At 51.1% G+C, this 19,420-nt stretch overlaps 1 protein-coding gene across 1 annotated transcript in view; it reads left to right on the top strand.

Annotated features, from left to right (window-relative positions):
• The first annotated feature begins 57 nt into the window (after nucleotides 1-57).
• TAPT1 (transmembrane anterior posterior transformation 1) overlaps nucleotides 58-19,420 on the top strand; it is a 67,169-nt gene continuing 47,806 nt past the window's right edge. The window contains exons 1-2 of the mRNA XM_004707763.3: nucleotides 58-145; nucleotides 15,113-15,243. Coding sequence (XP_004707820.2) covers nucleotides 58-145; nucleotides 15,113-15,243 — 219 coding nt within the window. The remainder of the gene's footprint in view (nucleotides 146-15,112; nucleotides 15,244-19,420) is intronic.

The following is a 19,420-nucleotide window of genomic DNA, read 5'->3' on the forward strand; positions in this document are numbered from 1 at the left end:
CGGCCCCGCGCGCCCCGTCCCGGCTGCTTCGGAGAGGTGCTTGTTCCCCCAAGACCAATGACGCCCCCACGCACAACGCTGCTGCCCTCCTGCCGCCGGCGCGCGTCTCCGAGCGCGGCCATCCCCTGCGTGCATCCCGGCCAAGGTGACTTTTTGGGGTGCGTGTGTATTTTAAGCGAACTTGAGTCATAGAAACCTGTTAGCATGCCCTCCGAGGACGGGTTCCCCAGCCGCGGCGGGCAGCGTGGTGAGCACGGCCGACTTCGCTCGCCTGCCCCAGGGCTGAAATCGGTACAGCGCCCCGCCAAAGGTGACCCGTGAACTTTTCCGCCAGCGAAACTTGAAACATTCAAACCAGCCGACCGAACTCGCTGCCATCAGATGCTGGCACATAGCGACCCCCTGGAGGCTCGCCGCCGCTGCAAATCTTCACGGGGAGCTGACAGCCTCCTCTTGCTAAACCGAAACTTAAAGTCGCTTACAAATAGATATATGTAACACAATAGTAAGCAACGTAAGAAAACTCGTCTTTAGGAGCCCTGTTTGAATGATTGGTATTGGGCGTATTATTAGAACATGACAGTTCCTTTTAGGATCTTTGCCCTGTTTTGAAAGTGGTTTATTATTCCTTTACCATTTTTCTTTTTCCGGTAACTGCATTCGGCTTTAAAAGGAAAGGGACGGCTTTGAGATGTCTCGTCTTACTGACTTCAGGAAGGTGGCAGGGTTTTTAAATCCTTACATAATTCAGGTTTTGAAAGCAGTTGAAGTACAACTCCATTGAACTTCCAACGTGAAAAACAAAAGGCTTCTGGCATTCAAAATAGAGACTGTAGTAACAGGTAGTTTCTATGGTTTATGCAAATAACTGGATAACAAACAAACAAACAGAAAACACTCATCAAGTTAATGGCAACTCATAATGACCCTGTAGGATAGGGTAGAACTCCCCCTGTTAGTTTCTAACACTACTTCTCCTTATGGAGGTAGAAAGCAACTGGATAGGCTGTAAGATTGACTGCATGGGTGACCAGGCTAGGGATTCAAAGGAGGGGTTATTTAGGGACTATAAGGCTGATCAAGTCAAAACCTCTGTGATTTGTTCATTCTCAGGACTAGACCCAGGTTACATGTTGAAGAGGTTTCATATCCTTGAAAGAATTAAGCACAAACTGCCAAGTCCTTTCTATCCAGCCACTTTACAACTCTCTCTCTCTCTCTCTATTTGCTTTAGTTGTCAGTTGAGCACCTGCTTGCCAGAGTATTTACTTTCTAAACTGGCACAGTTTACACTGAGACTGTAACTGTTCACCCAGAAGAAGATTAGAGAGAGCCGGGGTGGCACACAGCTTGGCTGCAAATCTAAAGGTCTCTCAACTTGAACCCACCAGCTGCTTTGTGGGAGAAACAGGTGGCAGTCCATTTAGGTCAAGCTACTCATCAGTATCGAAGCCATTCTGACTCATAGCGACCCTGTAGGACAGAGTAGAATTGCCCCTGGGTTTCTGAGACGGTTGATGAAAGTAGAAAGCCTTATCTGTGTCCATACCACCAGGCTAGTGGGTAGGAACTGCTGGTGGTTTAGAACTTCTGACCTTGCGCATAGCAGCCCAGTGTATGCCACCAGGGTTCCTAGATTTACAGCCTTGGGGTCCCAGTGGGGCAGCTCTACTCTGTCCTCGAGGGGGACTGCGAGTCAAAATCCACCCACCGGCTAGAGGTGAAGTGAGATACCCAGGGAATCTTTCTCTTAGCTGTCTTAGTTATACTTTCAAGAAGCATCCCGAACCCAAACCAGTCTCACTGTGGTGGAGTCTATTCTGACTCATGTTTGACAGAGTACAGCCGCCCCTGTGGGCTTCTGAGACTGTAACTGCTCACCCAGAGTTGGAAAGCCTCAAGTTTCTCCCGAGGAGCAGCTGGTGGTTTTGAACTGTTACCCTAGCTAGCGGTGAACAGCTCCGCGCAGCAATGGAGAAGGTTGAACACCACCAGGGCTCCTCAGAAAGCATTCAGATATTGCCAGATTTTGCTCGACTTTCTTGACAGTAGTTCTGGAGTTTGGAAAAAGCCAACATTACAAAAAGCTTTGTGTTGGTGTGTATGGAGAGAGCAAGAGCTTGCCAGCGCCTGCTGAGGAGCGCAGATCTTGGGCCTGTGGAGTGTGCCCTCCCTGCTTCCCTTGAAGGGCCCCATAGGTACCAGGTGCACCGCCTGGTTCTATAAGCGCTACTGCCCAGCGTGCTTGCGCACCTGAAAGCATCAGGGCTTTACCTGGTGTGGGCCCCACTTTAAAATCCGTCTCAGACTGTTAACAGTAGGGCAGGCTCGCAGTACCCGCCAGGTCACCTGTTTAACGTGTGAGGGGAGATGGCCGTCCAGCTCCCGCTTCAGGCTGAGAGCCCAGGAGCGCCCTGTTTGGGGTGTCCCTAGCCAGTCTTGTTCCATGAGGCCCAGCCCTCACTCTATCCCCTCAAAACCAATGCCCCTATCCTTGATGCCATATCTGCAGGAGACTGACCTCTCAGCAGAGTCCTGGTGGCATTAACTAACTGAAAGGCCCAAATTCTTCCGCCGCCGCGCTGTGAGAAAGTTGTAATAGTCTGCTTCCGCCAGAAAGATTTACAGCCTCGGAAAAGCTGGGCTGCAGTTCGGCCCTGCCCTATGGGGTAAGGGGAGTCAGAATTGGCTCGACGGCAGTAGGCTTGGTTTTGATTTCTTTGGTTCGATGGCGGTAGGCTTGATTTTGATTTCTTTGCTCCAGATTCAACTGGTTGAACATCAGGGCTGCTAAGTGCCACTAACCTTAACCCTGACCCTCCAGCTGCGCTCCCCACCCCTGAGCTGCGCTCCTTGCTGGCCATCCTCTCAAGATTCCAGACAGCTGCTTCTCAGGGACTTCCTCACCTGCCGGGCCTCTGAGCACCATAACCTAGCTAGCATCATGATGGAAAGTACGTCCCCCAGACCGGGCACTGTATTAGTGCCCATTTGTTATGTCCCTGGTGCCACCACCGGCACTCTACCACCTGTACCCTGAAGCCCCAATCTGCCTAGAGTTAGGGCAGCCGCTGTCTTTCCATTTTGAAAGTTGGAACTTCCCTGTGCAGGTGGCTTCACTGTCAATTGGTTCCAAGGTCCCTTTTACCATTTCCCCCAGGGACTTAAAACAGAACAAAAACAAAAGTCTGTTGAGTCGATTCTGATTCAGGCAACCCCGTGGGACAGTATAGAACTGTCCCCCTAGGGTTTCCAAGGCTGTCAATCCTTACAGAACCCAACTCATCTCTTTCTCCCACTGAGGAGCGATGTATTCGAACCACCAGCCTTTCAGTTAGCAGTGGAGTGTGCAAACCACTGTACCACCAGGGCTCCTTCAGTGAAACTCAGGGCTCATAGAAGTAAGACGTTTGTCAGCTTGCCTTCCCAGCCTTGGTAGCTGCTGTGACTCATGGGGCCCTTATCTATCACAAGGAGAAGCAGCCGGTCCTGCACACTCATGAGCAGACCAGGTGCTGTCCAGGCCCTCCCCTTGGGAGCAGGCCAGTCCAGCCCGACATGTGAGAGCCCCACTTCTGCTTTATGCCCACCCTTCTCCATGCATTTGTTTAGTATAGGGCATGTATGCTGTGTGTATACAGCCGTGTGTCATATACGTGTTAGCTGTGCTTTTCACTTCTCAGACTCTTCTCCCTGGGTCCTCCGAGCTGCCGTTTTGCTTGTCTGAGAGAGAGCTTCTGTTGTGCATAGGGTTGCTGTGGGTCAGAACCTACTAGATGGCACCCAACAACAGCACCCAGGGGCTTTAAAAATGCTGTGCGAATGCTTCATTATCTGTTCATTCGGTCCTGTCTGTCACCATGTTCTGTATTTATTGATGCAGGAGCCCTGGTGGTAGAGTGGGTTGCCTGTTGAGCTGCAAGGCCAGCAGTTTGAAACTCCCGGCCCCTCTGCAGGAGAGAAAGGAACCTTTCTGCTCCCATAAGGAGTTACAACCTCAGAAATCCACAGGGCCAGAGAGTCTGTCCTCCGGGGTGATGAGGAGTGGCAGTCGACTCCGTGGCAGTGAGTTTGGGTTTTGTGTATGTGCATGCACACACACACAAGCGGGTAACCCCCCCACACTGTAACTATGGGAGTCGAAAGACATCTTTCTCCTGTGGAGCACCTGGTGTTTTCGAACTGCTGACCTTGCAGTTAGCAGCCCAACGCGTAACTGCTGCATCACCAGACTGCTGTGTGTATATATGCAGTCTGGCAGTAAGCTGTGGCTTCTGAGCTGCTAGTCCGGTCACCTTCCTGCACTTAGGAATTCTCTCTCTCTCTCTCTCTCTGCTAGTGGCTCCTGTTTCCATCATTGCTCTCGGAATGGTCACTGCATAAGCTGCTGCTGCTTTGTGCAGCCATCAAACTTGAACTTGGGGGGAGGGAGGGCGGGTCAGTGGTCCCCAGCAGGTGCTACAGATTGACTTGTGTTCTTTGTTTCTCACTCTTAAAAGTTCTCCCAGCTTCTGCTGCTGCTGCCATTTTTCACTTAAGCCCAGAGGATGAGCGGGTACAATCTTGTTTCTGTGCTTGCTCCCACTTCGCTCATCGACAGAACATCTAGGTGGGAAAGGGCCCACCTCACCATCTTCCAGCGAGTTACCTTTAGACTGAGAATGAGGTAATCCGTGTTCTTGGCTTGCTTCCGTCACTGAATTGCTTAATCGTCTCTATGCTTAGCCTGCCCTCCAAGCCCATTCGGCTCTTTCGCAACACCGCCAGCAACTAGTCTGGTCTCTGGGGCGTCTGAGCTGGTTCCGGTCCCCGTGGGGGCCGACAGTGGAAAGCTTACCTGTGAAGACGAGCCAACACCTGTGTCACAGCTGGGCCAGGGACTCTTGGTGAAACGCAAAGCGTGGTATCAGGCGGGGAAGAGCGGAGCTGGTGCTAGTGACTGCCATGGGACTTTTGCTGCTGGCTCCCCACCTCTTGGGCACAGCCCAGTTCATTTTGCTGGCCTTCTCTGCCTTTCCCTGCCCTCCAATCCCTCGATGTATCTGGGCACGAGAGTAAGCAGAGGCCAGGAGGAAGGCGGCAGACTCAGGAAAAGCAGGTGGTGTCCTGGCTAGCCATTCCCCCAACAGATCCGGGGCGAGGCAAAGGCAGGGTCTTAGAAAATTCACATTTTTAGCATCATTGTGTTTCCATCTCACCAGTCTTCGCCCTCCCCGGACTCTGTCGTGGAGTGAGTGCTGTGGGCCCTGTGTTTATCCTGATGGGTAATTAAAGGTCGGCTGGTTCCGAAATGATGTTCTCAGCTCAATTAATTTCTCATTCGCAAAGGAAAATAAGGATAATTGTACAGCCAGCCACCCTGATACAGATGTCGTGAAAGTGGCGTCTTTTCTTCTCTCTTCGTCTGAGCTCTGCGTTCAACTGCTGCACTTAGCTACTCGCCAACTGCTGTACTTAGCTGTTCCCCAGAAGGTCAGCAGCTCAGAACCATCAGTTGCACCACTGGAAAAAGATGAGGCTTTCTACTCCCGTATAGAGACACAGCCTTGGAAACCCAAGGGGCAGTTCTACCCTGTCCTGTAGGGCCCCTGTGAGTCGTCAACAATTCTATGGCAGTTTTTGTTGTTTCTCAGTGATGGCTTGGCTAATACATATTACCTCAGCAAGCATTGAAAAGTCACCCACCTTGGCCTTTGACAAGTTCAGTGTCTTGGCTTTTAAAAATGTTCAGCTTCAACCAATTTGGTTCCTAAGAGTCAGCCGTAGCGGTTCACCAGTGACTCAGCTCAGGGAATCCTTGTAGAGCAGGGGTTGCTGGGCAGGTGGCAGCACTGCCTTTTAGATTAGTGATACTCTGGTTTCAGGTGTGGTCCTTTACTGGGTACCTTGTGACCTTGGACAGAGTGACTGTTTCTGTGAGAAATTTCTGAATCCTTGGTCTGGGTTCTTTACCATCACGTTGCTCTGTGCATGTGAGCATGCCCTCCGCAGCACCCACCACCACACATCACGTCCTCTTTGTTGAGACTCGCCTTCTGTGACACCACCTTCTTGGGGGCGCCTGCTTGTCTCCAGCCGCTCCTTTCTGGATCCCACCTCCTCAGACCTTCTCCAGGCGGACAGTGCTGCTCCTCCCAGCCCTCCAAGGGGCTCTGGTCTGACGAATACCCCTTTCTTGAGAAATCCAGTCCAGTCCCCTGGACTTCACGCTCCACACACAAGACTGCCTGCAGGTAGTTCTTTGGCTCTTGACTGCACTGTATCATCTGACCCCCTGGTTTACATCAGTCTGTGGGAAGCAGTATTGGTACTGCCTTGATGACTCGAAAAAAGGGATCCCTCATTGGCTTGTAAGATGAGCATATCTATATTTCCTTTGAATATTTTAGTGAAACTTCAGTGAGGTGTATTAGTATTAGATTTCTTAAGACTTTGGAAATGCATGTGTGCCTTTGTAAGTACCAGAACATTTATTTACTGCACGTGCAGCGTTGAGATCCTTGAGACGTACTGGACGCCGCTGCCACCACCGCCCTCCTGAGGTTGGATGGCCCCTGCGCACCTGGCCAGGTGTCTCATCCAGCCAAGTGGGGTCTACTACTCTCACCTCGGCACTCCAGCATACCAGCTCTTGTGTGCAGCAGTGTGGGCACATTTGACACAGGTCAGCTTCTGTGCATGGCAGGCCCTTGAGCCACAGTGGCCCCACACAGTATGCGAGTCCTCTGGCAACACTCTCCAAACCCTGACCTCCCCTTTGTCATCTGCAGCTGAGATCAGAGTGGCTATTTTACCGAAGTTTCACAGACAGCTGACCAGTATTAGTTGTGATTTTTCCCCCCAGTGCTATATTAAGAACGATATATTTAGACATACTACTGAACGTATAATTATATTTGTGACCACTCCTTTTTCTTTTTAATGAATAACGGATGGAAGGTTTTCTTATTGCCGAACAGGCGCTCTCAGAAGATAGGGAGGAAAAGCGGCAGCAAGGTATGCTGTCCTTTACTGCAACTTAGTCTCCAGCCACCGACCAGCTCTGTGGTAGGAGGTGACTCTTGACCAGAAACCACCGTCGCCATCCGATGGCTGTTGGTGTCCAGCCCTCTGGCTGAATTCCCTGTGGGAAAGACGTTGCTTGTAGAAGGCGCAGACAGATGTGTAGCGGAAGAAGCGAGTGACTGCTTTTCTGGGGAGGAACAGAATGCCACCAGAGTAAGGCGAGCGCGCAAGCCCAGGTCGCCCCGCAGAGTTTCTGAGTCAGAAACCGAGGCTGGTGCCAGTGGTTGTGTGCCACTGCATCTTCTGAGGCTTACGGCGACCCTGTGGGATCGAGTGCAACTGCCCACCATGTGTCCTCGGCTGCAGCCATCGTATGAGCAGATTCCCCAGGCGATCCTCCTCTGAAAGGCCTGGTGGGTTCCCGCCCTTGGTGCCACCAGGGCCCCTGAAGAATGGTAGCTTTTCTAAGCAATTCCCTCGCCAGCCATGCCAGAAATCACAGGACGAGTAAGCCCAGTTGGGTCTGCAGAATGCCTGCGAATAGTGCTTTTGAACCATGAACAACAGAAGCAAACAAGGCACTTGGGACACAAGACTGACCAACACGCAGCCAGCTGTGTACGGGCATGGAGGGAGGTGGGGCCGGCCGGCAGAGCAGCAGGCGGGGTCTGGAGACAGAGGACCCTCTTCCTGCTTGTGTAGGAATCACTGGAGGCTCAGCACCTGCTGTGCTGGTTCCTGTCAGGACCAGGTCGTCTTCTCTGGGATGGTTAGGTGGATGAATGGTCGTTTGGGAGCGAGGTTCTATTCCCAGGTGGTCCCTTAGGCCTTTTTGGTGACTTTGGACAATTTTCTTCACCGCTGTGACCCCAAGCTCTTCTTGCCGCCGTTTTTATCTTCGTGTGGGTTCCATATACAACACAACGGAACACCACCGGTCCTGCGCCAGCCTCACAAGTGTTCTTCTGTTTGAGCCCATGGTTGCAGCCACTGTAGCCATCCATCTCGTCGAGGGCCTTCCTCAGTTTCACTGCCAAACTCACAAAATGGAGCCCTGGTAGCATAGTGGGTTATGTGTTGGGCTGCTAACTGCAAGGTCAGCAGTTTGAAATCTAAAGGAGAGCACGGAGGCTTTCTAGTCACATAAAGAGTTACAGTCTCTGAAACCCACAGGGGCTCTTCTACCCTGGCCTATGGGGTCGGACTCAGTGGCGGGGAGTTGAGAGCTCTCAGAACTGCTCAGAAAGTTGGCCAGTATGCCAGAAAGTGACTTCTCAGGTACACAAGAAGGTGGGCAGGTGGAGCTTTAAAAATACTCAGTAGAGGAAACTTGGTTCCTCTGTCAGCATTGCTCTCCTGTGTTTTTTGAAACCATTCCTTAGACCAGGGGTCCTCAAACTTTTTAAACGGGGGCAGTTCATTGTCCCTCAGACCGTTGGAGGGCCAGACTATAGTTTAAAAAAAAACAACAATGAACAAATTCCTATGCACACTGCACATGTCTTATTTTGAAGTAAAAAACGGGGCAAAAACACCCGGCAGGCTGGATAAATGTCCTCAGTGGGCCGGATGTGGCCCGCGGGCCGTAGTTTAAGGCCGTAGACCAATGGCTTGGCCTCAGTGGTGAATGAAACATTGCACTGCCTTCAGCACACACCAAGGACTGGCCGTCCAAAACCTAGGACCACGTGGGCCTCACCCAGAGCGTTCAGGGCCCGGTAAGGGAGCCATAGAGCCACTATGATGATGATGTTGTGGGGTCCCATCCAGTGAGTTCCCACTCACATTGACCCTGAGTACAGCAGAGTGAAACACAGCCCAGTCCTGTGTCATCCTCACAGTTGTTCTTATGTGTGAGCCCATTCATTGTTGCAGCCGGTGTGTCAGTCCATGTTGTTGGGGGCTTTCCTGTTTTTTACCGTCCTTCTCCTTTACCAAGCATCCTGTCCTTGTCCAGGAACTGGTCTCTCGCCTGATAACAGGTCCAAAGTACATGAGACAAAGTCTCGCCATCCCTGCTTCTAAGGAGCATTCTTTTGGCAGCCCCTGGCACTTTGAATAGTCTCCACCAACATCATAATTGAAAGGCATTGGTGCTTGTCAGTCTTCCTTATTTAGTGTCCAGCTTTTACATGCATATGAGGTGCTTGAAGGTATCATGGCCTGGGTCAGGTAAACTTAGTCCTCAAAATAACCTCCTTGCTTTTGAGCACTTTAAAGAGGTCTTGGGCAGGAGAGTGACCCAATGCAGGACAATGAGATTATTGTCTGCCGAGTTCTTTTTGCTCATACAACAGTGTCACAGAAGTAAGCCCCGGGTCTCCAGGAGCGCAGAGGGTGGTGGAGGGAAATAGGGAGGCAGGGCATACGGAGTCCCATGTTCCTGAAGGAACACACTGGCTGCTTTGGCAAAACATTGGAGGCATTGAAACGCAGAATGCCCTGGGGGGGGCAGGGAAGAAGCGCTGACTTCAGTGGTAGGCTGCTTGCCTTTGTTCCTGGCTCTTCCACTTACTCCCTGTGTAGCCTTGGAGGGCTGCCTGGATGTCCTCGTCTGCAAAATGGACTCATGGTAGAAGCTGCCCTACAGCTGTGAGATCTGCACACTCAAAATGTGTTCTGCGTTTCATATATGAGGTGTTTAAATGCTCACTTTTAAATTCCCTGCTGTGGAATCTAAATTGGTGTTTATAACTCAAATCCGTTCACTTTGGAGATGGAGCACTACAGAGATGCCATTTGTATTTGAATATACTTAGAACATCTTTGTGCGTAGGAGCCCTCGTGGCCTAATGCATTGTGCTCTTAATCACAAGGTAAACTGTTGGGACCCACCAGCTGCTCCATGAGAGAAAGATGAGGCTTTCTGGTCCTGTAAAGCTTTACAAACCACAGGGGCTGAGATAGTTAAGGTTTATTGTGCCAACCTGGCAAATAAACACATGTGGGATTAATTAAAGGGCAGCGAGATAAATGGCTCCGAGAGCCTCGCGTTCCTAGTTCTCAGGTCTCTTGCTTTGTGATGGTCAGACCAGGGTGCAGCTGCTTTAGCCAGTTCCTGCTTCAGCTGCTAAGGCTCACTTCCTGTGAGACATCCCTGAGGAGAAGCCGCATGGACCTATTCTGATGGGTGCTGGAGCAGCTGCATGGAGACCCCTGCCAGCACTGAGTTACTTACACATTCACTGATTTGGCTTTCCTCCTACAGTTGGCATCATTGCATGTGTTATGTGAGATGGAGGAGGACTTTAGATTGGTGTTGGACATATGGGCTAATGTTGGACTTAGGCTTGGACAGCACTGGGTTGGGATGCTTTCTTAATGAACACTCGCCCTTTATATAAAACGCTGTCTTGTACATAGGAGTTTCTGTGGATTTTTTTCCTCCTAGTTTACTCAGACTAACAAAGGGGCACTTCTGTTTTGCCCTATAAGGTTTTGTATGAGTTAGAATTGACTCATGGCAGTGAGTTTGAGTTTGAGGGAGTCTTTGGATGTGTGTGTGTGTGTACGTATTGTGTAAGAACTTGCTTATTGAAAGTGACCTAATTTAGATTATGTAGATTTGTCATTATTTACTTTTCAACAATATGTGTTCTATTTTTAGAGAGTAGCAGAAATGTTCATCTTGTATAATACTGATAAATCTACCCCCTCTGCATTCTCTGTATAAAACTGATTGGGTTTAATTTCCAAGTAGCACTGAGATGGACAGACAGACACGGTGTAGAGAGGGAAGTAGCATCTGTTCATGTGCGGAGGCTTCAGGGGTCTGCAGAAAAGCTGTGTGTTTGAGGCTGGGCTTCTCTGCTGTGGTACCCATGCATCCAGTGGCATTGTGTTGGTAACCCGAGAACCGCCAAAGCCTTGGGTTGCTGCCCAACCAGGACTGGTAAATCTCGCCGAACTTGGGATTCCAGCACTCAGCACGGGGTCACGCTGTGGATTCGTAGGCGCTTCTTCCAGATTCTCCCGTGGCCTGCGACAGTTCTTTGTGGGAGGTGGGTGGGTTTGTGAGCAGGGCTTGGAAGCTGCTTGGAGCCTCTGAGGTTTGTGAACTGACCAGGGTCCCAGGGCTTCCTCCTTCTCATGTCTAACCCTGAGCTCTTAGGGATTGCCACAGACCCCTCGAGGTGCAAATTGAGTCCCTTATAGTTAACGGAAGACCCCTCGATGGAGGCTTCTCAGTCCACACGGGGAGAGCTGTCTAAGCCGTCTTATCTCTGTTGCCCTTTAAATTGACCCCTGCTGAGCAGCCACCCATGTCTGTCTCCCTGTAACAGATGGCACGATATAGGGCTGCCCGCGCTGCCCTTCCTGTGTACAGCCATGTGTCCCTTCCTTGAAGCCTGGAGCCTGCCCTGACCCAGGCTCACTTCTTTGAGGGGGCTTCGAGGCTCAGGTGCCTTTCTTGGCACACCACATGTAAATTCAAGGAGCCGTGGTGGCGCTGTGGGTTAAGTGTTGGCATGCTAACTGCAAAGTCAGCAGTTCGAACTTACAAACTCTCCTTGGAAGAAAGATGGGGTGTGCCTGCTCTCATCAAACTGGCCTGTCACAGATACCCTAGTGGGTAGTTCTGCTCTGTCCTGCCGGGTCGCTGGAAGTCACAGTCGCTCTTAGGCAGCAGGCCTACAAAGGTACACCGAGGTTCCTGTGGATCTCTGGCAGCTCTTACGTGGGGGTGAGGCTCTGCCAGTAAGCCTCTTCCACTGCCCTAAACGGTCCTTGTGTGATCACTGCTCCCTGCTGCTCCTGCAAGGGAGGGGCAGACGTTGGCCCAGGCATGGGGTGGTGCCAAGCTCAGATATGGAGGCGGTAGATATGTGGCAGGCTGTGTGGGTGCCATAGGCCCAGGACCTATGGGCCCAAAACTCAGACCTGGGACTTCAGGTTTGGGATTTGGTTTAAGCCTTGGGGATGGCTGGGGCAGTCCAAAATGCGCACAGGGAGCAAAGGCACAGGACCAAGGGTCCTGGGAGAGTGGCCAGGGTGTTCCTGTAAGGTGCATTGGGTCAGGATGCAGTGGGAGCTTGGGAAAGGTCAGATGGGGGTGGAGGGAAATGCACAAAGCCACCAGAGAGGTGGGACAGAACTATGTCCCCAAAGGGGAGGTGTATTCCAGGATTGGAGGGTAGGGGGGAAGGGCCATCTGGCAGGTGCTCTCAATTCAAGGCTTCCCAGGGCCAAGGTGAACTCTCGGGGAACCGCCTCTGCTTTCTGAGACCCAGTTGCTGCTCAGTTTGTGTCCAGAAAGAATGAGCTTTATGGGCTTCAGCTGATGAAGACTACCTTCCCTGCTGGAAACCACCTGGCCAGAGTCTGGCTCTGACCGCCACTTCTTGACAACCCTTGGTGCCTCCGCTCTGCAGGCATCTGCTTCTGCTTCTGCTCCTGCTCCTCCCTCACTGGGTCTGGCTCTGCTGCCAGCCAACCTGGATAGTCGTAGGAAGTCCAGCCCAAAGGGGTACACTGCGAGGCTTTGTGATCCAGACACCCAGATACTGGTGTGTACCTTGACCTTACAGGACAGCGCCAGCTGTGCAAGTGCTGAGAGGTGGAGGCACAGTGGGCAGTGGGGCCTGCCTCCCCTCATCACTCATCTCTCAGATGCCTCCGAGCCGTCTCACAGGCTGCAAATAGAAGGGATTCGGGTACTTAATAAATGTGCTTTCGCTTTGTGTAAGATCATTAGGGGCCCTTGAGTCCTTTTGGACTCATAGCAACCCTGTGCACACAGGACCAAGCACCGCCCGCTGCTGCCCCATCCTCACAGTTCTGTTCGTCTGCTCAAGCCCTTCGCTGCAGCCGGGTGTCAGCTTAGCACATCGAGAGCTGTCCTCTCTTTGCACTGACCCTCTCCTTTCCCAAGCCGGATGACCTCTTCCAGGGACTGGTCTCTTCTGACAGTGTGTCCAAAGTATGAACGACATCCTCATTCCTGTGGAATGCTCTGGTTCTTCTTCGAAATAGATATGGTTCTTCCGGCAGTCCAGTGGTACTTTCAGTATCCTGCACCAACCCCATAATTCAAATGCATCCATTCTTCTGCAATCTTCCTGTTTCTTTGACCAGCTTTCAGATGCATATGAGGAGACCGTTGAAAACACCATGACTTGGGTCTGGTACAACTTCGCTCTCAAAGTGACATCCTCACTCCTTAGTTCTTTAAAGATGTCTTGTGCAACAGGCTGGCGCTGTGCACTTAGTTCACCATTTGATTTTCTGCCTGCTGCTTGCATGAACTTTGATGGTGGATTCGAGCAAAATGAAATCCTTGAGCACTTGAGTCTTTTCTCACGCTATCATGATGTTGTCTGTTGGTCCATTTTTGTATAATATATGGCTTGCTAAACATAAGCAGCCGGGATTCCTGGTGGCATAGTGGTCAGAGCACTCATCTGTTAACTGAATGATTGCTGGTTCAAGCCCACCAGCCACTCAACAGGACAGACATGACAGTCTGTTTCTGTAAAGTTTTACAGCCTCAGAAACCCTATGAGGCAGTTTGACTCTGCTCCTTAGGGGTCACTCTGAGTCAGGATCAACTCCACAGTGCTAGGTTTGGATTCCATTTGAAAATACAAGCAAGAAGCACTGGTGGTGCAGTGTTTAAGTATGCAGCTGCTCCAAGGGGGACAGGTGTGTCAGCTGCTTCTGTGAGGGCCACAGCGCAGCTCTGCTCCACCCTGTCTGTGCTGTGAGTTGGAATTGAGTCCATGGGCACTGGTACTGGTTTTGTTTTTGTTTGTTGGTAAACATAATCAAGGAGACGGCAAGAAATAGTAAACTGTTCTAGGGTGGAAGGAAGCAAGCTACTTGCAAGGTAATCTCTTTCTGCTGTGTCTTTCTAAGAGCGTCTTAAGGGTATCTTTGACAATATGCTGTTTATCCCTTAATGAAGGCGTGCCCTCAGGTTGGCTCAGACTCAGTGACCCGTGTACAATAGAAGTAACACTGCCCTCCCTGCCCTGTGCCTTCATCATGACATGATGGAGCCCGTTACTATCCAGTCATCAAGCCCTAGTCGGGGCAGCCCCATGCGTCCCAGCATAGAACAGCACCCCAAGTGGTCTTCATGGCTGCGGTGGTCTTTTGGAAGCAGAATGCCAGGCCTTTCTTCCCAGGTGCCTCAATGGATTTGAACCAGTAGACTTTGGTTAGTGGTCAGGTGCCACCCAGGGACTCCACTAATGAGACACATGTACAAGTGAAGCCAGCCTGCCCTCTTTGCCATCCTTTGGAGCATCCACGGAAAGCACATTGTGGGAAGGTACCAGGAGACCAGTAAAGAGCCAAGAGGATCCTTGGAAATCTCTAGTGTCTTGAGTCAGGGCAGGAAGTTGGGACCAGGCTTCATTCAGCACCCTTAGCTCCTCATCTCCATCCTGTCTAGCATGGAGGCCTGGGGTGTGCTCAGTCTCCTGGGCCCGTGCTTGCCATCTGTGTGGAGGGACACCAGAGCCGCGGTGGGAGGTGTAGCAGCCTGAGATGCCATAGATGGATTGGCTTAGATGGGGCAGAGGAAACATAGGCAGATGGAATGGACGAGCCAGGGAAAAAAGGGCTTGCACATCTAGCTGAGGTTCTGCTTCCTTAGCAGTAGTGATTGCCGTCATGTGGGGATGCCTTTGCAGAGACAGATGGCATTGCGAGACCTGCATCGACGTCCCTGAGCCTGGACCAAGGAAAAGAAAGTGCACCGGTGGCTCTTGGGCTACAGCGTTGCCCTTTAGGTGGCTCGGCTCCCTTTGGACTCAGCACAAGTGGAGTCTTCTTTCTGTCTTCTTGATATCTGTTCTTCCCCTTCTCTGCATTTCCATCTGCCCGGGGCCTGTTTCACCTGCCTGACGCAAGCCTGGGCCCTGGGAGAAAGTCCCGTTCCTGACCGCGTACCCCGGGGCATTTTCTGCGTACTCACGGTGGAGAGCCGTCTTTTCAGCTGTCCCATGGGCGATAGAGGGCAGTTCTTCCTGTCGCTCAGAGTCATACACGGCTTGGTTTGGTTCTCTTATTTTATGTTTGCGTCACCTGTGGCCCCAGCAGGTATGCGAGTTCCCTGATAAATACTGTTCTTTTTGTTTTGTGTCATTTTCTTTTTCTGTAGAACTTTCATTGTTGAGGTTCCTCAGTGCTGAACTAACAAGAGGGTACTTCCTTGAACATAATGAGGCCAAGTACACAGAACGAAGAGAAAGAGTGTACACTTGTATGCGAATACCAAGAGAATTGGAAAAGGTACACATTTTTTTTTCATTCTCAGACTTCTCTTGAAAGGTATGTCAAAATGTTAATGATGCAGGAAAAGAAAGACGCTGTGAAAAGTTTGAGCTAAGGTTTTCTTTAAGATCGGAAATCATGTGGTCATAAATAAGTAACTGCTGGTGAGTCGGAAGCCCTGGTGGCATAGTGGCGAAGCACCTGGCTGGGAACCAGCAGGTTGGTGATTGGAGCCCAGCACAGGAGAAAGGGGAGGCGGGCAAAGCAGGGGAGCCCTTTGGGGCAGCTCTGCTCTGTCCTGTGGGGTTCCTGGGAGTCAGAGTCTAGTTGGCTGCCATGATTATGGAGTTGGAAAAAGCCCTTGCCGTGGAGTCCCACCGACAGCTGGCGAGCCTGCACAGGGTTCCCCTGCGGTATGTCTTTCCCGGAGCAGAAACCCGCCCCTCTCTCTCCAGGGGCTGGTGGTGTCAGACTTATGCTGGGTGGCGGTTAGCAGCCCAACACGTGAGCCGCCACCCCGATAGGAGAGGAGACTTTCTGAAAGCTTGCCTTCTGGCGAGCAGGATCCCAGGACCTGCCATCCATGTGGGAGATACCGCTGAGTCAGTTCCGACTCACGGCCATTTGACTCCTGCGGGAACTGGCTGTTTCCCTCTGCGCCTGTCCAGCCACGCAGGAGGGGCCCCGGCCAAGAGCAGCCTCATCCGTCCTCGGTTCTCCTTGTCCCTTTTCTTACCAGACGCATGTGCATTTGTTTGCTTTCCCCCCTTCTGCGGGGGAAACTACTTCATCTCAGCTCACACACACCCCATCTTTTCTTTTTTTAAGATTTCCATTTCTTAGCCGACATATTTAACACCCTAAAGGATCATCTCTTCAAAGAACAGGAGTCTCTGTTTAGCCTTCTTCTGTGGAGGCTCCCCATGCAGAGTGGACGCAGTCCATGTAGCTCCGAGTCTCCGGTCCCTGGTGTCGGACCCTCGATAGACGCCGCCCCCCCCCCACCACTCAGCGGGGCATCTTGCTCTCCTGTGCATTGCTAGAGTAGAGCTGGTGAGTCTGAGCCTGTGGAGACTTCCCGAGAGGAGGGAAGATTGGAAAGCTAACCCAGCTTCTGCTGCACTGGAGCATGGGACTGTGTACCTCTTCATGCTGACTTTCCTCCTGCCCTGGAGCCGTGGGTTTAGAGCAGCGGTTCTCAACCTGTGGGTTGTGACACCTTTGGGAGTCGAATGACCCTTTCACAGGGGTCGCCCGATTCGTAACAGTAGCAAATTACAGTTACGAAGTAGCAACAAAAATAATTTTATGGTGGGGGGGTCCCCACAACATGAGGAACTGTAGTAAAGGGGCGCTGAGTTAGGAAGGTTGAGAACCACTGGTTTAGGGTGTGGCAGACACAGGAAGGACGGAGCCAGCTCCTCTGGCCAGTCATGTCGCTCGAGTCCATCAGCGTGAGGGAAGGAAGAGAGCCAGGCCTAGAGGGACAGCTTGACATTGGTTCTCAGTGGAGCGTCCCATGCTGAGGTTTTGGGGGGGCACTGTATTTGGGGGAACCTCAGTGAGGTTAAGAACAAGCACACGTTTGAGAGAGAGCAGACATGAAGCATGAGCCAAGTGTTTAGCTTTTACCGAGGTCGTTAAGCAGGCCTAGTTGACCTTACAGGACAGGGCAGAAGTGCCTGTGAGGCTGTGAGATGCCAAGGCTGTGAATCTTTACAGGAGCAGACAGCCTCATCTTTCTCTTGCGGAGCGGCCGGTGGGCTTGGGCCAACAACCTGTAGTAGCAGCTCAACCAAGCCTCCAGGCTGTATGAGCCAGAATCCATTTGATAGCAGTGAGGTTTTTTGTTTAGTTTGTTTGTTTTTTGGCCGCTTTCCAGGGAGGAGCCTGAAGGGGGAAGCGGGGGAGGGGAGGAAGCCCAAGGGACCAGTGGCAGTCCCCCTTCAGCACCGTCTCTGACCCCAGCCACCACTTCCATCTGTGACCATCAAGTAGATTTTGACTCATCATAACCCTACAGGACAGAGGAGAACTGCCCCTTTGGGTTTCTGAGACTAAATCTTTACAGCAACAGACAGCCTCATTTTGTTCCTGTGGAGCAGCTTAGTGAGTAACTACATGCAAGGCTCCTTCTCCAATCCCAGCGGCAACGCAGTTTTCTGTTTCTGGAGTTTGCCAGGAGGAGGCTTGGGGAACAGAAAACCTAAACCACTTGTTGTTTTTGAGACTTTCAACTTGCTCTTCACTGCGTACTTTCTGCTTTCTGATCTGAAGCAGTAGGGTGGGTGGTGAGGATACTACAGAGGCCAGCGTCCTCCGTCAGGGCAGTCTTTCCCCACCTGGTCTGAGCACTGTTAGTCCCCCTTGCCCTCCACGAGGAATGTCTTCACAACCTACAAAGGGAAGCTTTCACTGCGCAGCCTGGGATCGACTTCAAAACAGGGAGGTGGCTATCTGGCCCCTCCCACCCCTCTTGTGGGAGAAATGAACCCCATGCAGTCATTCATGGTTCTTTTCTTACCATCTGCAGGTTGCAATCAGAAGTTTTAAAGAAAAGAATAGGAAAAATGGGAGTGTACATTGCCTGTATTGAGGCTAAATATTATTTCGAAGAACTGTGGTTTCATTTGTGTGTCTGTGTAAAGTTGGCTTCATGGGCACGTGTGCTGAAGCCCTCGACTGGGAGGTGCAAGGGCAGTGGTTGGGACCCCCAGGGGCTGCTGGGCCGAGCGCCACAGGAAGCTGTTCTCCTCTGTGCACACTGAGGCACCACAAGCTGGAATCGACCCCACCATGCACACATCTGGATTGATTTTCGAGTTCTGTGCATCACCTGTGAAGGAGACTTTGGGCCTTAGGCCTGTTTGGGAAAATTTGATCTAGTCTCTCAGAACAATACTTTCAGGGACGTTAACCTTAACATGTGAAAAAAAGAGTTGTGCTTTTTTCCCCTGAACTTTGGAGATGAATTGAGAAGTAAGTGAAAGCAGGGTTGGGTTCAGCTGACATCAGCGCCTACCAGACAGATGGGTACGTTACACTGACTGTGCAGAGGCATTCACTGCTAGGGCCTGAACAGACTGTGGAAGACCATGGGAAGAGTGGGAATCCAGAGCACCTCCTGTGCTTGTGCACGCACCGACCTAGAGGCAGACGTTCAAGCAGAACAAGGGAATGCATCGCAATTTCCAATCAGGTAGGGCGTGTGACACGGTTGTAGCCTGTCACCATACCTCCGCAGTGTGCACGCTGAGCGAATAATCCAAGAAGCTGGGCTATGTGAAGAGGAAGGTGGGGTCTGGATCAGAGGAAGACTCATTAACCACCTGTGAGATGAGAGTGATGCACCCTGCTTGCTTGCTGAATTGAAGAGGATTTAAAGGGTCATTGAAAACGAGGAAGCCCCTTGACGAGATGGATTGACACCGTGGTGGCAACAGTAGGCTCCACCATAACAGTAGTGAGGCCGGGGCAGGACCCTCCTCCAAGCTTGCTCTTGCTGTGAATCCAGCCTGACGGGACTGCGTCTGGCAACGACTGGTTCCAGTTTAATGCCAGCCACTGATCTCCCCACCGCATCCGTGCAGTGTGGTGGTCAGGCCCTCGTCTCAGGTCTGTGGCCTTTCACTTCAGGCTGTTACATGGCTTGGGAGTCCATCTAGATATTCAGGCCAATCTAAATTATTTTTTATTTGTTTCCATTTCCTATTCTAATATATAGTTTCTTACTCTTGCTTCCGCCCCCCATCTTTTGGTAATTGCTGTGATTTTTTTTTTGCCTACATTCTTAGAAAAAGAAACTTAAACTGAAAAAAACACTTTACTTCTGCAGGGATGTGAATACAATAAAACCTGTAATTAATGTTGATCCGTGAAAGGCCAAACCAGTCACTCTCAGTAAACCTGTTTCCTGATGTAAAATGATCCTAGAATTTCTTTCAGCTTGTCAGGAGTGAAGCACCTAAACATGACATTTAATAGAGCTGAACTGTTTTGATATTAAAGTGCTACTTCCAGTTGTGAGCAGTTCTTTTCTTTTCTTTCTTTTTTTTTTTTTTTGATTCCTTCTCCTCCCACCACTGGCTGGGAGTTTGTTTATTTATTTGTTTGTTTGTTTTTTAAGCATTTTATTAGGGGCTTATACAACTGTTATCCCAATCCATACACACATCAATTGTGTAAAGCGCATTTG

This window comes from Echinops telfairi, unplaced genomic scaffold (genome assembly GCF_000313985.2).
Source record: "Echinops telfairi isolate 266 unplaced genomic scaffold, ASM31398v2 ScPeMD7_7468;HRSCAF=8506_1, whole genome shotgun sequence".
In the NCBI taxonomy this organism is placed as follows: domain Eukaryota; kingdom Metazoa; phylum Chordata; class Mammalia; order Afrosoricida; family Tenrecidae; genus Echinops; species Echinops telfairi.